This window comes from Podarcis vaucheri (assembly GCF_965113315.1).
Source record: "Podarcis vaucheri genome assembly, chromosome: 12".
NCBI lineage: Eukaryota > Metazoa > Chordata > Lepidosauria > Squamata > Lacertidae > Podarcis > Podarcis vaucheri.
This window is the reverse complement of record NC_138750.1, coordinates 14,028,525-14,049,160: the sequence shown is the minus strand read 5'-3', so window position 1 is coordinate 14,049,160 and position 20,636 is coordinate 14,028,525. Positions and strand designations below refer to the sequence as shown.

At 41.1% G+C, this 20,636-nt stretch overlaps 2 protein-coding genes across 3 annotated transcripts in view; one reads left to right on the top strand and one right to left on the bottom strand.

Moving 5' to 3' along the window:
• The first annotated feature begins 3,032 nt into the window (after positions 1 to 3,032).
• On the top strand, positions 3,033 to 8,214 carry CCR4 (C-C motif chemokine receptor 4). Its single transcript, XM_082193260.1, has 2 exons — positions 3,033 to 3,171; positions 5,885 to 8,214. Exon 2 carries the CDS (start codon positions 5,899 to 5,901, stop codon positions 6,973 to 6,975), a length of 1,077 nt encoding a protein of 358 aa, XP_082049386.1. The 5' UTR covers positions 3,033 to 3,171; positions 5,885 to 5,898; the 3' UTR covers positions 6,976 to 8,214.
• An 8,377-nt stretch (positions 8,215 to 16,591) lies between these two features.
• GLB1 (galactosidase beta 1) overlaps positions 16,592 to 20,636 on the bottom strand; it is a 44,582-nt gene continuing 40,537 nt past the window's right edge. For both annotated transcript variants that reach the window (XM_082193028.1, XM_082193029.1), the window contains exons 15-16: positions 19,431 to 19,655; positions 16,592 to 17,092 (exon numbers count right to left, since the gene is read on the bottom strand). In XM_082193028.1, the coding sequence (XP_082049154.1) occupies positions 16,832 to 17,092; positions 19,431 to 19,655 (486 nt within the window). In that variant the 3' untranslated portion in view covers positions 16,592 to 16,831. The remainder of the gene's footprint in view (positions 17,093 to 19,430; positions 19,656 to 20,636) is intronic.

Genomic DNA, 20,636 nt, shown 5'->3' with positions numbered 1-20,636 from the left:
TTCTTAACAAAGCAAGCCCAAGACTTTTTGGCACCTGAGGCAAAACCCTGAAGGGTGCTTCTCTCCAGCAAAGAAGAGGAAAGTAAAGATCCCCATCATGGTGTGTTTGTGTGGAATAAAGACCAACAGGGGGTCTGATCTGGCTACCAAGGAGCAGTGGCAGTAGTGGACAGGGTTTTCGTTGGAGGCTGGATCTGCTGTCCCCATGGCTCCTGCTGCCCAAGGCAGTTGCCTTGTCTTGCCTCATGGGTAAGCAGGCCCTGGCTATTAAAGATAAAATAATTATGCATATTGAAGAACAACCGTTAATGAGACAGAGGCAGCTTGACTTCTGCAAGGACTATTAGCATTCTTTGAGGGTATCAGCAAACATACAGATACAAGAGATTGTGTTGGTACATAGTACTTGGTACCTCATCAAAGATTCCGGAGTAAGCTTAGCAGCCAAGGAATAAGAGGAGAGGTCTTCTTGTGGATCAGGAATTGGTTAAGTTTCAGCAAGCAATGGGTAGTAATAAATGGACAGTTCTCCAAATGGAGAAGGCAGGAAGGGAATGCTGTTGAAATTTCGAGGTCTCCTATACAGTGGTACCTTGGGTTACATATGCTTCAGGTTACATACGCTTCAGGTTACAGACTCCGCTAACCCAGAAATATTGCTTCAGGTTAAGAACTTTGCTTCAGGATGAGAACAGAAATTGTGCTCTGACGGCGCGGCAGCAGCAGGAGGCTCCATTAGCTAAAGTGGTGCTTCAGGTTAAGAACAGTTTCAGGTTAAGTACGGACCTCTGGAATGAATTAAGTACTTAACCCGAGGTACCACTGTACTATTATACTAAGTCCTTGGGGAAAATCCATTGAAATTAATGAACCTATGAGAATCATAGAGTTGCAGAGTTGGAACAGACCCTAGTCATCTAGTCCAACCCCTGCAATGCAACAATCTCAACCAGATCATACATGATAGATGGCCACCCAAGCTTTGCTTAAAAACCTCCAATGAAGGAGAGTCCCAAGAGAATCCATTCTTACTGCCATAAAATTCTTCCTGATGGTTAATCAGGATCTCCTTTTTTGTAACTTGAATTCATTGGTTCAGGTCCCACCCTCCGGAGCAGGAGAAAACAAGCTTGCTCCATCTTCCATGTGACAGCCCTTCAGATATTTGAAGATGGCTATCATATGTCCTTGGTCTCCTCTGCTCCAGGCTAAACAAACCCAGATCCTTCAACCGTTCCTCATAAGGCTTGGTTTCCAAACCCTAAATCACCTTGGTTGCCCTCCTCTACACACATTCCAGCTTGCCAACATTCTGCTTAAACTGTGGTGCCCAGAATTGGACACAGTATTCCAGGCGTGGTCTGACCAAGGCAGAATAGAGAGGAACTATATTTTCCCTTGATCGGGATGCCATACTTCATGGCTATTAACGTCCAGTGATGTAGCATGTGTTGCCAGCTCTCGGGGCCGCATGGAGGGGTGTGTGTGAGGGAGGGTTTCAGACCGAGTACACATGCATATTCAGCTACTTAACGGTGTCCATGTCACCCAGGAGATCGTAGCTGCAGAGATAAGACAAGAAGAGTCGTTCTGTTGCTTGGAAAGGTCACTTCCTGGTTCGTATGTTGAAATTGTTTTGAATGGAGCCCAGCAACGGAATCGCTCAGCTGTATTGAGGTAGCACCGGGTGTTGAAGTTTTGTGCCCCTAACAATTTCGCGCCCAGGACAACCTTACCTGTGGGTTCCCCCACACTACACCACTGTTGACACCAAAGGATCTGCTCTGAGTGGAAGTAGCATTGAATACCACCCACTTATGTCAGAATACTTGTGGTGGGAGGAGAGATAATTTTGGAGGCTTCTGCTGAAATGAGAAGGTGGTTGTGCCTTGCTCAGGGCTGCTGTTGCTCTCTGATACGAGTTGCACAATTCCCTGTTTAGTTTGAAAGAGATTCTTTAACAATATCATCATCATTGTAGTGGTAGGGTTAGAATTGTAGCCTCTGTGTGTGTGTGTTTCTCAGTTCCTCATTTACTCTGGAGACGTTGCCACCAATATCATAATCAATAATCATTGTAGTACTGCGGTCTGTGCGCTTTGCTGAATGCTTTTGTTGTTCCATCATTATCATCATCGGACAATAAAACACAGTGTTGTTGAATGAATGTTTTTTCATCCTCTTCATCGTTATTATTTTGATGATCACAGCACATAAAGGTGAACGATGGAAATTAACGGCTCTAACTAGTCATTCATTTGTCAAACAAACCAACCCTCAGAGAGAACTAAAGAATGAAATCATCAGTAGAAATCGTTTTTTAAAAACACCAAATTCTTTAAAAAACAATTCTTCGAAAGATAAAATCACCCATAAACTAAAAACAGATTGGTTGCATAATTAATTGGGGTCGTTAGAGAAAGCATCAATTTGAGCTCCGAGTCTGTTATGAGGTTTTTATTAGTTTTTACTAGTTTTATCAGCTTTTTATTAGCTTTTATCAGTTCTAGTATTTTATTGCTTGGTATCTTTTTCTTATAATCACAAGTTTAAGCTAAAAGTTTTAGAGAAAGCCCTGGAAAGTCTCGTAGAAAGCCTTAAGTAGCTCCAGCTAGACTCAGTCTACCAATTTTTTAAAAACCAATTCTTCGAAAGATAAAATCATCCATAAACAAAAAAAGGATTGAAACATGCTACGTGTCTGGATAGGGTTGTCTAAACAAAAATGTTTTCAGTAGGCACCCAAAGGAGTATGGTGAAGGCTGTGAACTATAAGGCATTTTCATTTGTTCAATTCAACTATTTCTGAATATATGCTATAAGAAAATGTTAGGCAACAGGACTCATGGCAAAGGTGCAACCTATTGAACCCCTGTTTTCATTCCACCTCCTGCCAATTTCAGAAAAGCAGTGCCTCCGCAGTGCTAAAGGGCTTGAAGAAGCGGGCTCAGAGGTGGGCGGTGATGCTTGCTATGACGACTAATTTTAAAAGGTCAGATTATAATTTAATCTTCACAAGAACCAGAAGCAATTACGTGGATCATTCCATGCCACTACACTTCCTCATTCGCTGACTTCTGTTTATCTCACGAAGTACACCACTTCCTTAGAGAACAGAAGGTACATCACCCTCCTGCAAGACACTTCTCAGCATCTAAGAAAGACAAAAAGGTATGTGTAAAATATGCCTCATATGTACTTTGACCATTGCTGTCATAAGATGATTGCACAATTTTTATGCTGCTGCATTACTTAATTACTTAAAATTATACACATAATTGTATATAATGATGTGGGATGGAGCAAGGGAAGCTTGCAAATGTAAATATACTTACAGCAAGGGATATTTATGCTGTAATTGTATTAACTGAAATGTATGTAAATGGATTTTTATTTTTTGTTTGCGGCCTGATCCTATTCATGTTCCTTTGGAAATATGGGGGTTTTCAGTGCCATCCAATGCACGTCAACTGAGAAGTAAGACCTACTGAGATCAGTCAGACTTATTTCTCCAGGTAGGCATGTCAAGGAATACAGCTAGGGATAGCATATAAATTTGATTCAGGATGTGTTTAAAGTCAAATCTGCCAAATCTGCACTTTCCAAGACAATATGCCAACTGAAAGAAGAGCTATCCCTCGAAAGTCACACTTATTTGAATTTTACAATGCAGTTTTCGGAGCAAACAAGGTTTACAAAAATGCCCACAGGTGGGGCAGGTGTGTATAAAAATGTGTTAGATTAGCAAAAACTGCTTGCAAAAATGTGCACATGAGTCAAAACTGCATATAAAAAATGTTTATTAGGAGAAATTCAAACCCATAAATGGGTGGATTTTCATGGCCATTTTTTTTTTAAAAAAAAGCTATGGTAATTGATTTAAAATGCAGAGAAATGAGAAACGGAGAGTACTAAAAGTGGCAGATCTTTCTATCCCTAATTGCAGCCTTATTCATATGTAAGTGTGCACAGGGTAAGTGGACAAAACCTGAGAATTACATCTATTTCAGATACACAGTTCAGTTCAGCATAGCAAAGCTCCTTTACAGAGCCACTTCCTCGAGGTTAACAACTACTTAATTGCTATGTACATTGGTCCTCTTTGTTCATAAAATAAAAGTGTGCATGCAAGGAAAAAGACAGTTAAGTCTACTCACTTGATAAGTGGGTGATTTGTGAGTATCCACGCAAAAAAAAGCATTTGGAAAAATCTGCACATGGTAGCCGTAACCTCTGATGAACCATTTGTACTCACCTGGTCATGTGCATAAACTGTCATGCATAGCAGTTGATTTTTAGCTTCTGGAAAAAAACAGCGTTTTCCAAACACCCACGAACCCTGCATTTGGCAGTGGATGCACATGACATCCTTTTCACAAGGAGGGGATTATCAGGCACAGATTTCCCCCATGCAGCGGATGGACAGCTTCTGCTTCTGGTTTCTGAACTGCACTTGTGGTAGCAGGTTGACATGCTTATAATATTAGTATGTGACAATGTCAATTTCCGTGCCATTGAAAGTTTTGATCTGTAGAGTCCTACATGTCAACCTTCTGCTACAGGCTCTGGAGAAATCCTTTATCTGACCCGTGGACATCCTTACCACATGGTAATATGCCCTTGGGTATCTCCGTCTGTTCTTAGCTTTATTTCTTTATTTCATAGAATGGATATACTGCTTGGTGGTAAAAACTATGAGTACAGCAAGGTGAATTAATGACAGACATCAGACTGTTTCTCTGTCTGGCAGAACCTTCAAAACAAAATTGCGAGCCCTGAAATAAGCTCCAAGTAGGAGCAGTTAGAAGCAGTCTGTGTGGGTTAGCCATTGCATATGCTCTATCTCTCAGTAAGATTCAGCACTAGAAATAGTTATGCTCTAGATATGAAAGAGGTGAAAAGTTCCTGAGAATAATTGCCAACCTATAAAGCAACGAGAAGCATAAGTTTAAGAAAGATAAGCTAAAAGTTTCTTAGCCCTTCTTTGGTCAAAAACTGGCCATTGCGCAAAGAGACATTTATCTATTGCCAAGTTTCTATTGTTTTATTTAAAAGAAATACCGTATTTTTCGCCCTATAGGACGCACCGTCCCATAAGACGCACCTAGTTTTTTTGGGGGGAAATAAAGGGGGAAAAATTATTTTCCCCCCAGGCGCGGGGCTGGGGCAGCCCGAGCTTCCCCCGACCCCAGCCCCCAAACAGGCAGCTCTCTGCAAGCCGTGGGAGCCCAGCGGTGGCTCCCGCTGCTTGAGGAGAGATCCGCGAAGCCTGGACGCGCTGAGATCAGCGCGCACAGGCTTCGGGATGCCGGCAACTCTCCCCAAGCAGCGGGAGCATTCCCGCTGCTTGAGGAGAGGTCCGCGAAGCCTGGAGAGTGAGAGGGGTCGGTGCGCACCTACCGCTCTCGCTCTCCAGGCTTCAGCGAAAGCCTGCATTCACCCCATAGGACGCACCCACATTTCCCCTTCATTTTTGGAGGGGGAAAAGTGCGTCTTATAGGGCGAAAAATACGGTATTTAAAAAATCTAAATTCTTTTTTAGAAATCCTTAAGAATCCCTGGCAATCAGCTCTCTTTGGAGCTGTAGGCTTCTCACTCCTGCATTCTCATTCTGTTTTTTAAATCTTTGCTCAAAATAATCATTAATAGTGCAATCTTTAGAAGTTTATACAGAAGTAAATTCCACTTTCCATGGGATTACCTCTTAGATAGGTGTGCACAGAATTGCAATTTATGGCTGTAGCCATAACCCCATTTATCTAGCAGTAAGTCCCATTGCATTCAATAAGGTTATATTTCTGAACAGACAAGGATTGTGCTGTATGTTACCCTGGGTAGGGGGGGGAAACCTTTCAGTTTTGACTCACTTCATCCTTCTATTTAGGTTCCAAAAAGAAAATGACCTCTACTGATGAAGTATTGGCTGCCACAGGGTGGGACACATCATTTTCCACCTATGATAGCTACGAGGATGATCCTGAACCATGCAGCAAAGGTGAAGTGAGGCATTTTGGGTCCTGGTTCCTTCCCATGTTTTTCTCACTCGTGTTCCTGCTTGGCTTGGCAGGGAACGCCCTCGTTGTCTTGGTCCTGTTCAAATACAAGAGGCTCAGAAGCATGACGGATATCTACCTGCTCAACCTTGCCATCTCTGACCTCCTCTTCGTCTTTGCTCTTCCCTTCTGGTCATATTACGTGGCCGACAAGTGGGTGTTTGGAGACGGCTTGTGTAAATTTGTCTCTTGGGTGTACAAGATTGGATTTTTCAGCGGGATCTTCTTCATCATGCTCATGAGCATCGACCGGTATCTGGCCGTCGTTCACGTCGTGTTTGCCTTGAAAGCAAGAACCGTCAGCTACGGCAGCCTTGCCAGTGTTGTTGTGTGGCTAGTGGCCGTCACGGCGTCTGTTCCAGAGCTGATATTTAGCAAGTCTGTTAGCTACTATAACTACACCAAGTGCAGGGCAGAATATCCTAGGAACGACACAACTTGGAACCTTCTCACCTCCTTGGAGATCAACATTTTAGGCCTTCTGATGCCATTCATTGTCATGTTATTTTGCTACACAAGGATAGTCATGACCTTGCTCCACTGCAGAAATGAAAAGAAGAAGAAGGCTGTAAAGATGATCTTTGCTGTTATGATTGTGTTTTTTGTGTTTTGGACCCCTTATAGCATTGTACAATTCCTACAATGTTTGGCTGAAGTGGGCATTTTGGAAGGCTGCCTGGCCGGCAAAAACTTGGATTACGCAGCTCAGGTGACTGAAACTCTAGCATTTTTCCATTGCTGTCTCAATCCTGTTATCTACTTCTTCATGGGACAGAAGTTCAAGAAGTACATCAGATTGTTCTTTAAGAAGTGTGTCTTCTCGAAAATATTTTGCAAATCTTGTGGACGCCCCGATACATTCACCTCCGAGTCATCAGGCTCAATCTACACTCAGTCCACAAGTGACGAAGAGCCCCTCTGAAAAGCCTGAGGTGGTCTCGTGTGAGATCAGGCCAAAATGTGATGCTATCTCAGGTATCAGAACAATTGTGAGTTTGTTTTGCCGGAAACCAGAGGCTGTGTGATGACAAATAAGCACAGCCTAATCGTAAAGCTTTGGACATGGAAAAGAAAAAGGAGGAAGCCATCTTGGGAACAAGAATTCTCATTTTACTCCATTTCAGTTCTGCAGTCAACTTAAGCACCTGAGCATTAGGGATAGGCAAATTTCTCAATATCTGTTTATTGTTTTTCCTATCTTAAGTCTACTTCTCCAGGTTTCCAGAATGTTCTGAGAAACGCCTTGGAAGAAAGTACTCATGAAAATTCATCAGGATTTTGGCATGAATTTCCCTCAGTACCCAATTGTTGAATTCAATTTTTATACACATACTTAGCTGGGGAACCGTGTTGCAAAATTCAGAAAAGGGCAAATTTCAAGAGATGGTGGTGTTTCAGTTGACATATTGTTTCGTAAAATGCAAATTCTTCAAACTTGCCTTCAAATGCAAACTGAATCAAATTTCTATGCCATCGCTCTTCATCATCTTATGAGTTTCTTTTCAAGTCATCACATGAGATCTACTTCCCAAGTCTTTTTTGGGCTTCCACCCACCTCCTTTCAGTGAGAGGATCGCTTTAAACCACCTCATAGTTTATTCTTTTTCTAAAAGAAACACACCACCTGTTAGAGTCATTTTAAGCTGTAAGGCAATTCTAGATTGTACATCTCAGAATTGCCTTACAGCTTAACATAACTCTAACAGGTTGTGTTTTTTATTATGATTATGTTATTAGCTATACTACTTCTAAATGTGATCTGCACTGCTCTGTATCTCAGGTCTGGCTGTATAATCTAAAGTTATTTTATTTGCCCATGTTGGCTCTGTAAACTGTCGACTTATTCATACCTCTCAACTGCCCAAAATATGAACTGCATTCTTTTGCATCAGTATGTGATTAAATGCAAGTCCATGGGAACATATGACTCACTAGGTATTGCCGCTGTTTCCAGGTTAGACTGTCTCCCTATTAATATAGGGTCATCTACATGTACTCCCCTGTTGTCCCTGACCTGTTCCCCTTGGTGTGGGTGGGTGTGTTGGTCATTTTGGACTTTTATTGAAATTATTTCAGTTAAAAGAAATAAAGTGCTACAGAAAAAAAAGAAGGGAAAATGAGAGGGAAAACAACAACAACAGCAACAACAAAGATACATATAAAAATACATTCTTGTATAAACTGGTATAGTTTTATTGTCCTAGTGCTTATGTAAATGTTAAGAGCCTACTACATTTTGTATAAGCTCATCCCAAATATCCATTCATGAATTGCGAGTGATGTCATATTGTCAGTTCATTGACTGAAGGGTATCATACCTTTATTTTTTCCCAAATCCTCAATATCAATCTCTTGGCCACCATTAGGGCATGGAAAATCCATTTCCATTGTCCCATTGATAATTTCTACACTGCAGGTATATACTGTATTTTTCTGTGTATAAGATGCTCCCATGTATTTGGGGGGGCTCGCCAAAGCCAACAGCAGCCGGCAGTTTCATGCCCAATTGACACAGCGGCAGCCAATCCACAGCAGCCCTTGCCGCAGCAACCAATCACCCACCAAATTGCCACTGACAAGCTCCTGCTCATGGCTGCAACCAATCACCAGTCTTCCCTATGCACTATCCATGTATAAGACGACCCCCGTTTTTTACCATTATTTTAGAGTAAAAAACCCTCGTCTTATACACAGAAAAGTACGGTACTTCAATAAGATATTCTCCAACGAAAGATTTAACTTTTTCTGCATAGTCATAGTTACACAGTCCAGCACTTTCTTCCAAAACGTAAGCATAGAACACTGTATAAACATATGTTTCAAAGAGGCATCATCCTTGCCAAGGTTTAGGAAACCCTCCATTTAAAGGGGTCAAGGTCTGGGATAACACTGGAATGGGGATGATGTCATGTGGACACCCCTATATTAATGAGGAGATAGGCCAGTGGAAATCCACATTTTGCTCTGGTGTGGACAAGTCCATAGAAATAACCTTAGAACTGGTACAAGATGCTCTCTCTATGGACACAGTTTGGCTCTGCACACAAAGACTTTCTTGCATGCATAGTTGATCTTTCTCTTCTTCCACCACCACCCAGATTGCCTCTTCAGAAACTGAAATAAGAAATGTTGATTGTTTGTGTTCACTTAAAAACAAATATTATTAATAAACAGCTAAGCATATTTAGTGATTTCCTCATAGCCAGCATTCCTGTCATTCAACAGAAATGTTTATTTTAACCTATGAACTGATAACATAAGAAAAGTATAAGTTGAATGAACATCTATTCACAAACGTTTGTGTTTCTGCCTACTTATAATTGCCATCTTTCTTAAGTAAACGCCTTGAAAAAGTTAGATTTATGGATGAATTTGTCCAGACTTTGTGCAAGAATAATGGGAAATGAATTACAAACACCTTGAACTAAGTGACTGGCATAGTTTTTTGTTTCGTGAGAAGGAAGGGCATTGGGTGAGTGGAATGAGAGCAACTGATGTTGATGAAAAGCTGAAGTTAAGGAGGTATGAGCCTAACTGCACTCTTGTATAAGAAACCTCTGTGAAGCCCGTGTAGGATGTGTGGGGAACTTTTGGTCTTCCAGATCTTGCTGGACTCCCACCAACTCATGCCCTTGCTCATGCTTGCTGGGGCAGATGGGAAGTGTAGTTTAGCAACATCTGGAGGGCCAACAGTTCCTAACATCTGGTGTAAAAATAAGCTACAAGTTTAAGCATTTTAAAAAAACAAAATTATAAATAACTGACTTGTACTAAAACTTTAAACTAAATTGTACTGACTTTCAACTAACTTGTACAAAAAATAAAGAACACTGACTGCAACTTCTCTCTTTTTAATTTTTTTTATTCAAAATTAAAACAAAACGTATTATCCAAAAACATATCATCCTTATTCCCCCCATTTTTCCTCCCTCCTCCCACCCTCCCACACAACCCCCCCCCCACAAACCCCCTTTATGCACTATTATCCAAGAGGCTGGGTTCTATAGTCTCTCTCTGTGAGTTTGAAAGAAGAAAAAATGGTAAGGAACTTTTCCTTGTCTTTATACTTCCCTGGGCAACCAGCCGGGAACCGCCGATGGCTTCCTGACAGTATCTCAACCGACATCACTTGTGGTGTTACCTATGTAAGATAGACAGAGCTAGGCACACTAACATTATTTGAGAAATACATCAGCATAATTATACTAACAACCAGTGGCATTTATTGGGTTTCTTCGAGAGCAGGCAACGCCTTGCTAGTGAAAGACGTGTTTTGAGTCAGAGAAGCAACAGTCATCAAACATTTACTGTAAAAGCGGGCTGGCTGAGTAATTCAGGTTACAGTTTAGGAAGGAGGGGAGGTTGTCTGGTTTGTCTAGACTAGTGGAAGGGAGGAGGAATGACTTCTCCAGTGGGGCATCCCCTTTTGGGACAGTCTTTCAATCTTGCTGGAATGTTGGGTTTATAATCTAAGCATTTTGTATGTTATACAATCTGGAGTTTATTTTCATCAGGCATTGGCAAACTCCGGCCCTCCGGATGTTTGGGACTACAATTCCCATAATTCCTGACCACTGGGCCTGTTAGCTAGGGATGGTGGAAATTGTAGTCCCAAACATCTGGAGAGCCGGAGTTTGCCTATGCCTGATTTTCATTATTTGAAATTTGGATACAGATGGGCTAGAAAGCTAAATTAAAAATATGTACTTTCAGTTGCCATGAATTAACGTGTACTGGTTTTCAGTAAAACTTCATTGTAATGTCTGTGTACTGAGGAAAGTCAATGAACACTATTCAGAGCTTGTTTATTTAAAATAACACATAGGGCCAGTTTTGCTGTAGGATTTGCTGTATGCTCATATCATTAACAATGATAAACATATATTGGCAACACTAAACCACTACAAGCAGCTTTCAGAGAAACCTTCCTGTTATTGAATTAACATATAGCTAATTTGGGAGGAAGCAACATTTTGTACCTTACCAACGAATTATTTCCATGGTGGTGTCAGGAATAGGATTCCTTGTACATGTCTCATGAACCTAGTAGAAACAAGGTTTTTAATGACTAGTTCTTGGGCAAAGTTCTTGAGTGCATGGTCATAAGTCTTTCTTGGGTGAAACTGATTTTCTAGATCCATTTCACGCTTTAGGCTTGCCTTTGACATGGAAACTGCCTATATGGTGGCCTTCTTGAGAGAGACAGGAGATGTGTGTCCCTATTAATTTTCCTTGTTCCCCAATGGCTTCCAATACCATTGACCATTGTATTCTTCTGGAGTAGCTGTCTAAGTTGGGCGCTGACAGTACAGCTTAGCCATAGTTCCAGTCCAACTTGGATGATCGTCTTCAGAGGAACTGTGCCTGAGGAGTGTTATTCGGCCCTCAAGAGCCTTCAGTATGGGGTGCCTCAGTGTTTTATTTTATCTCCCATGCTGTTTAACATCGACAGTACATAATAACTATGAGTGGAGTTTGTTGTTGTTGTTGTTGTTGCTGCTGCTGCTGTTAACAAATGGCAGCAGTTTCTTCTCCAATCAACTTTGCCTCCAATAGCTTTGACATTCCTCCATACTGAACAATAAATCTTTCCATCTTTGTCCATAGAACAGTCTCTCGATCATGATCATACACCGATACACTATACCATAATTCTTTTCTTGTTATGCATTCACTACGGTAATTTGCACTACTTCTGTATCTTCTGATTCCATTCGTATTTGCCATGGCTTTCCATCCTGATTTTGAAAAAAATTATCCCTACCATTTACACTTCTTCCATTCTTTTTCTTCTTCTTTTTTTGAGAAAAGTGCCAGAGGTTTGATAACTTTCCCCACTAAATTCACTCCACAAAGGCCCTTGCTTTGCTTGCCAGGCTCTGGGAACATCACACAAGGGTTTCTCACAAGATCTCAGAGAGTCCTTCTCGTGGGTTTTCCCTGCTTCCCTGCCCCTTTTTATTTTTAAATTTTCCTGCGATCCACATAAAGCTGTGATCACGTGTGTAAAACCGGCGTAAAATGAAATCTACCTGGGCTTTTCTTTCCCCAGTTGGAACACGCTGGAACTCAGTTCTGGCACCTCTCAGGTGGGCACCACTGGCATTAGAGAACAAGGGAGGCGTTCACGTGAGTTCTGGCACCTCTTTTTCTAGAAAAATAGCACTGGTGAAGTTACTAATGTCCCTCTATCCCACTGATTTCTTTTCTGCAGTTCCACAAAGAAGCTAATGGTGCAACACAGAATGGTTGTACATGAAACTCTTTGTACCCAGATTATTTTTTTAAAAAAGGTACCACATGGGAGTATTTATGGCATGTACCGCTCCACCGCTGAGGTCTACTCTAATGCTGACAAAGAGAATGGATTTCTAGCTCTGTGTAGCAAATTTGCCTTCAGACAAATAAGGTTATTCTAGGGTTATTGTGAACCCACCCAGCTTCACTGAAAATGGAACTTTTCCCTGTGCAGTATTCAAATACAGGGGTGGGGGTGTACGCATGAGTTGGCAGCCTCACAAGCTTGTCTACAGCTGCTACAATAACCGAGGAACCTGATTAGGGCTTGCAATCCTACTTATCTAGGAGTAAACCACACTGAATTAAATAGGATTTTCTTCTGAGTAGAAAGGGTTAGGTTCACACTGTTATGTCTCTAGTTTAGCTTGGAAAGACCACACAAGCAATATTCTAGCCAGTTGCTCGGTTCATTAAAAGTGATTCTGCCCCTCAGGATTCTGGACACACAGTGAGAATCAAAGGCAGAAATGGTGCTCAGTTTTCCTTCCATTGTATATCCAGGGAAGAGGGAGGAAAAAAAGACTTCTGTAGTTGCTTCCTTTGTCAATTATAGCAGTTCTCTATTGTTGATAACATTACCCTAGCTGTTGGGGAAGGTGCATATGTATTCTTAACTGATTTAAACGACCACTTTTCTGGGACTTGGTATGTCCATCTCTGTTATTGGAAAATAAACTCTGCATCGTAGGGAATAACAGAAATCACTTTAGGCTTCTTAAACGTGCAGTGGGTCATTCCCTGTGTCCTCACTTTATGCAGCCTGGTTCTAAGACACACACACACACACACACACACACACACAACATTATTACTATGGGGTGGTTGGAAATCATTCTGTCAAAAGCCACCACATTTTATGTTGCCGTTTTGGATAAATTCAAACGAGAAGACTAGAAACTCTTATGAAAATATTTTATTGTCGCAGTGTTGATCTACTATTATTATGCAAAGACTCGCCTTATAAAAGCCGGAAAAGCCAACCCGCTGTTACAGAAATTAAAAAAAAAGGGGGGACAATACAAATTATGGACAATACAAATTCCTGCAGCAATGATGATTAGGCACTTTGATATTATCAGGACAGAAACAGAGGTTATTTCCATACCAGAGCCCTTTAGCACTGCTAAGGCACTGCAAAAATGGAGCCATCTTTACCATCCAGCACGGAGCTAAGCAAATGTATAAGCTGGCAAGAAAGGGAATGTCCCCCTCTCTCGGAAATCCTGGTATGAATTGGAAAAAGCATCTTCCAGGAATTTGCAGTTATCATAACAACCACTCAAGTTTCCCTATGAGTCCACCTGGGTAGTAACACAAACAACAATATGTTGGCCATGCAATGCTTGTTTGCTAAGGGCCATGGGTCACATTATGACTTCAGCAGATTATGCTATGCCAAGTCTAAAAGTCTAAAAAGAAAAGAAAAAATGTATTGTCTAAATGGTAAATGAGGCACACAATCAGCTGCAGAACAAGATCCAAGAACTGGACCCTATACTGGAGTTGGTTTCATGTGTCCTTTTTTTTGGAAATTTTAACTTGAAAGGCCACAGAGGAGCACTGTTGTGTGGAACAGTAACTAATACCTCAGTTGCAGCACTTGACAGATAGATAGATAACATATGGAGCGACTTATTCTGGAAACAGGGAAACAGGTGTCTAATAAGGGTATTCTTTCAGAGTCAGGCAATAAGGCAGTCTGGAACCACCTAAAATAAATCCCAATTTACACACGACTGTATCCAATATGCTTACTGGATGAGCAGCCACATATACTACTCACTTAAACACTAATGACTACTATACTTTCAAAACAAAGTTCAAAACTTCGGATTGGCACAGCATTGTACTCTGAAACCAGATGAGGGGCCATCAATCTTTTTGGATCAGTCGGCTGTGGGCGCCAGTCAAAAAATGGCTCCCACTCAACATGGACACTGTGGGAGGCACGACATAATACAACACAAGGCAGTGCAGTCATGGCAAAGTTTTCCCCATAATTCTACTTCCATATTGGAAAATGTGTAGCCTGGCTTTATGTATTTATTAAAGTTATACACCTGAGGATCGCAGGGCCATTTACATGTAAAAACACAAAAATGTGTACCATTGTAACAAACAAAAATAACAACCCGCTCACAGTTCAAAAGGCTGTAGATTTAATTAGCCAAAGGCCTGGGAGAAGAGAAATGCTTTTGCCAGCACCTAGAGATATGTAACAAAGGTGCCAAGCGAGCCTTCCTGGGGAGGGCATTCCACAACCAGGGAGCCACCACAGAAAAGGCCCGTCCTCGTGTTGCTGCCCTCCAGACGTCTTGAGGATGAGGAACACAAAGAAGGACCTCAGATGATGATCACAAATGATGGGTTGGCTCATATGATGAATTTCTGCCTGCCATACAGCTGTTAAAGGCGCAAGAACTCTGTTTTCACCCAATGCCAACCCTAAACCAAATCAACACAAGATAATATCACCAAGGCAACTATCCGTAAACAAACAATAAACATACATAAAAATGGCGAAAGTAGTTTCTTTCCCCAATCAGTTTTCTCTTAAACAAGAGCAAACACAGTAGATGGATTCTTTATTACTGTGTTTGCAATTGTTCAAGATAAAATCTATTTTGGAAAGAGAAGAAATGAGCACTGAACCACTGACATATTACAAGTGAACTCTTTATTTACGGCGATTGCTATTGTTTCAGATAAAACTGATTTGGGAAAGAAACTACTTTCGCCATTTTTATGGACCTTTATTGTTTGTTTACAGATGCCTTGGTGATATTATATTGCATCGATTGCCGTAGTCATTGTATCACCACCCTGTTCATTGCTTTATTGTTAAACCCTAAACCCATTAAATATTGAGCTACTTTTGCATAGGCATGGATACCCTGTAGTGTAAGTTAACTATACAGTGAATCCCTAAGGACTGCCTGCTCTTTAGCTCCTGCATAGCAAGTGACACGAAAAGTTTTCACTTTCACATTTTGGGGCGAGGGGAATCCTTTAACATCCACCCACATTTATTCGGTGGTGATATTTGCAGAAAACAACTTCTAGGGACTGATCTCAGACAAATCCACCACAGGAATGATGCATCCTAGTTGCTCAGGAAAACAGGAGGGGAAATGGCAGAGATGCTAAGAACGAGAAAATAAAGACATAAGCAGGAAAAGCACATCAAAGCAGAGGAGGAAACAGCAGCTCTTTAGGACTCCAGAGATTCCTATAACCTGGTATCCAAACAACTCATTATCACAGCTCTGACTTTACTCAGTAGCAGTGAGGCAGGCTCATTTCACAGAAGGGGGACCATCACATTTTGCTTCATGAGTTTTGTTCTAGGAGGGCTACAGACTTATTTTTTTTTTTAAAAAAGAGCTTGGAGTCTGGCGTGCCAATGAAAGCTATTCCAAGTGCAATAGTTTCTACGTTCTGCCTGGACACTGAGGTCCAGCGCCGAGGGCCTTCTGGAGGTTCCTTCACTGCGAGAAGCCAAGTTACAGGGAACCAGGCAGAGGCCTTCTCGGTAGTGGCACCCACCCTGTGGAATGCCCTCCCAACAGATGCCCTCTCATCAGATGTCAAAGAGAAAAATAACTACCAAACTTTTAGAAGACATCTGAAGGCAGCCCTGTTTAGGGAAGCTTTTAATGTTTAATAGGTTATTGTATTTTAGTGTTTTATTGGAAGCCGCCCAGAGTGGCTGGGGAAACCCAGCCAGATGGGCAGGGTATAAATATAAATATAAATTATTATTATTATTATTATTATTATTATTATTATTATTAGTAGTAGTAGTAGTAGTAGTAGTAGTACCATGTTGGCATTCCCCATTTTATAACTCTTTGTAATATTTTCAGTTTTGGAAGTGGGGCCCAAACTTTGTGGCAGGAGTAAAAAAAAAAAAGGGTGATTAAAACCAGCTTCTGCCCAAATGTTGAAGGCTCACTACCCATAGCCCAACTCCTATGAAATGCCAAGTGTTTCTTATGCATATTCTTTCAAATGTGGAAAAATTGGTAAAAATGTTAATTGTAACCCTAAACAAAATGGTGGTCAAATGAGCCCTTTAAATGTTTTGTTCACTTTCATGTAGTAAAAGCCGTTCAGCCTTTCACAAGTTATGAATCTAAGCATTAGTGGTCTGACTGCAAAGGCAATAGGTAAAATAGGCAATAGGTAAAATTGCAGCACCCCAAAATTCATAAGGAAAAAGATCTGATTCTGAAACATGTTCAACAATTTATTAAACAAACTGATTGCCTGTTCGTTTGTTGAAACCCTTTGGCATGCATAGGAATGATTTTTTTTGTTGCAGATAAAAAAGGCATTATTTTCACTTTCAAAATAATGAATTAAATTTGACACTTTCCACTGATTTTAAAAACACTGGATTTCCACCCCCCACAACCAATAGCATTGGAAATGAAGGATCTGCAGAATAAACTAAGTAAAGAGGCATTCTAATACAATCATCTATGGTTCGGCCATAAATCTTTAGTGAACAATTTCTCGGTACTGCTTTCATAGTGAAGAGTTGCATTGAGAATGGGTTTGTCTACAAACTCTACAAAACACTTCTGAGCGCCACATGGAGACTTCTCCAACTCTAGAACTGTAATGTTGTTTAGAAAGGATGAAACAAGGATGTTGCTTGGAACAAACAGTGTAAGTTGAGGTCCACGGGTTGGCCAATAGCGTCCTAAGTTAAAGCCATTGATCCAGATTTGTCCCTGCAAAGAAATAAACCATTAGAAGAAACTGACTCCGGAAATTTGGCAAACCTGACATCCTTAACTGAGAATTCAGTGCTCTCTTTAAAAATTCATTTTGCACTGCACTGACACAAGTGTGGCATTAAAAGGGCTCTGCTATAATGAATGCTTGCAGAATAGCTTTGTCCATTCCATCTTTAGGCATCAGTATTCAAGCCTGCAGCATAACCGCCTCAGGCCAAAAATTAGGTAAAATGCGAAGTGGGGAGGAAATATGGAGTCATGCTTGGCATGATCTAAAAATGTATCCCACTGATGAACTTATGCTACACATCTACCTCTGCAAAATGCACTCACTTTTATTTTCCAAAACCACTCTGCCCAAACATTTAATTTGTACATTTTAAGAACCGAGTTGTTAGGTGTGTAGCACTGGGCTGAGATAATTATCAGTTACTTTCCACAAGGTGTGAATGGGTTTCAGCCTCAGAAACATCCTTATCAAAAGCATCTCTGGCTGTGGTTTGCTTTGCCAAGGCTTAAAATGAACCACTCTCTCTTCTGCAGGAAGAGGTTTTCTGAGGAAAATATTTAGCAGCGCCAGTTTTTTATTTCTGTATTCAAGGCTAAAGTATGCTGCATTCTGTGCTATGAATTCGGCACACAACGCTACAGAAAATGCAAAAATAAAAACCACAGCTACACAAGTCATAAGAATAGCCAGTTTGTCTGTAAAAGAAAAACAACACAGTCATTTAAAAGCCAGTCTACCTATAGAAGAAAAATTCTTTAAAGCTCAAGTTTTTTACCGGATCGGCAGTGTCAGGACTGCACTTTATAGCATTGGTACAGCATTTTACATGGCGGACCCAAAATTTCACATCCCTCACCTCTGTACGGAAAAGCAGCCCAGGACCTCTCCCACAAATCTAAGGGGCCCTGGGAGGTACATTTAGGAGGAGGACATCTCTAATAAGAATTTGTTCTCGTTTGTAGGAATTAATAAGTTAAGCCCTGTGAACCTTTTGTAAATTGTTGGTTTCAAATAATTACACTGACAGGGATCAATTGTGGGAAAGAGATTACAGGGAACCAAGCAAAGGATCTTCTAAGTGGAAACTTCCTTCCATCAGATGTCAAGGAAATAAACAACTCTCTGAGTTTTAGAAGACATCCGAAAGCAGCCCTGTATAGGGAAGTTTTTGATGTTTGATGTCTTATGGTGCTTTAATTTGTTGGAAGCTGCCCTGAGTGGCTGGAGCAACCCAGCCAGAGGTCCAGCCTATGAATAAAGTTGTTGTTGTTGTTGTTGTTGTTAAAAAAACAAGCTTTCCCAACAACTGGAGGAAAAGGCCTCTTGCCTTAGATGTTTCATTTTGTGTTGCTTTTATATCTAGCTGCAGGGAGTGGCGGGTGAAGGTGGTACTGCTTTTAATAATGGCAATGCCTAAAATTAGGGTGCAGGGAGTGTGGAATTACAGTAGTACCTTGGGTTACAGACGCTTCAGGTTACAGACTCCGCTAACCCAGAAATAGTACCTCAGGTTAAGAACTTTGCTTCAGGATGGGAACAGAAATCACGCGGCGACAGCGGGGGGCCCCATTAGTTAAAGTGGTACCTCAGGTTAAGAACAGTTTCAGGTTAAGAACAGACCTCCGGAATGAATTACGTTCTTAACCCAAGGTACCACTGTACAATACAGTGGTACCTTGGTTCTCAAACTTAATTTGTTCCGGGAGTCAGTTCAACTCCTGAGTCGTTCGAAAACCAAGGCGTGGGTTCCGATTGGCTGCAGGAGCTTCCTGCACTCAAGCAGAAGCCGCGTCGGACGTTCAGCTTCTGAAAAGCATTTGAAAACCGGAACACTTACTTCCAGGTTTTCAGCGCTTGGGAGCTGATTTGTTCGTCAACTAAGCCGTTCTCAAACCAAGGTATGATTGTAACTTTAAACAATCCCCTTTGCCCAATTTTAGGCATCATTAGCTGCTGCGGCCAAGTGCAACCGTGGCACAGGCACTTCTGCAACTATGCCACTCTGAATGTCTGGCTTTGCGGACCCCCTTGGCAAGGGGGGAGGAGGTGGGGAGTCTCACTTCAAGGCAGATAGGCAGAAGGGCCAGAGAAAGCCAGAAAAGGCAATTGGAGAGCCGGGAGGGATGCCCCTTTGCCACACCTGAAGCAGTCACTCCAGTTTGCCCAATGGAAGGTCTGGCCCTGATCAACTCTGTCAACAAACTCTGACTCAAAGCCCCTCTCTCACTGTATCTTTTAAGAACTTTTCGTTAAGTAACAGGGCCTTGGAGTCAGCAACCATATTTACTGAACTTTTCATGAAAGAAAGGGAGGGGAAAGTACCTTCGTCCACCCAGGAAATGCAATATATGTATCCTGAGGTAAGTCAGGGATTCCACTAGGAATAGAAAAACTGCCAGTATAAAAAGAAGGTTCTTCATTGCTCGATCCGTTTCCACCAGACCTCTCGTTCTTAAGACCCTGGCTCACGGCTGTGTCTATGTCCAGGGGGTATATCTCCCAGTCAGCAAGTGTCTCATTGCCCAGAGTTAAATTCGAAACCAAGCCCTGCAAACAGATTGGTCATAAATACAATCAGAGAGAGGAAAGCAGAAATGAGCCTTTAAAAAGATTCTCGCTGTTGTTAGTGTTGGCTATAAAATAACATTTAAAAAGGAGAAATTACTTCATTCAATAAAAGGTTGTCTTGTTTTAATCGGCCTTACGTTGTGCTATTTCTGGTTTTTTTTTTGTACTTCATGAGCGGTTTCTAAACTGGGAACTCAAATTATACACTAAAAAGCAGAAACAACCATCCTAGGGAACCTTTAGAGCAAACTACAAGTTACTTCAATTTTGCAGTGTGCTTACAAAGTTATTTTGCAGCTAATTATTGCTATTCTTCAGAACTTTACAGGTCTGAATGCTGTCATCAGCTAAAAGCACTACACAACCAGTGAAATTCTATACATGTTTACTGAAAAGCTAGTCCCAGCAATGAATTCCTGGGTTTGCTCCAGGAAATAGATGTAGAATCTAAGAAGTAATACTGTCTATCCAAAGCTGTGTCAGACCAAACACTCTCTTGCTGGACCCAAATGACATGCTAATACATGTTTGTCACATAAGCAGATCTTCCTCTTTTTTGCCATTCAACAAAACACTAGGGCTATATTTCATCAACCTTTCTCAAATTTGTGGCAACCTCATTTCACTTTTAAGAGCAAATTAAACCAGAAGTCAGTATCACAAACTCGGAAGCTGCTTTATTTGAATAGCAAATACAGGTGTCAAGATGAACATTCAAAAGTGACCTGCTCAAAGATCTAAAAAGAGAAGAACCAAGTTCTAAAGCTCTCAGCTCAGCACCTGAGAACTTCCTTTCTGAAGCTCCATTTTTAGAGATGTTTTGCAAGATAAAATTTATCTAGGATTTGATCTCACCTTTAAACATGATGATACATAATTCTTCACATACACAAGTTTCCACATCCTGTATGCAAGTTTTAGACACTAAAGAACTTCTATTTAAACCTCTTTAAAAAACTA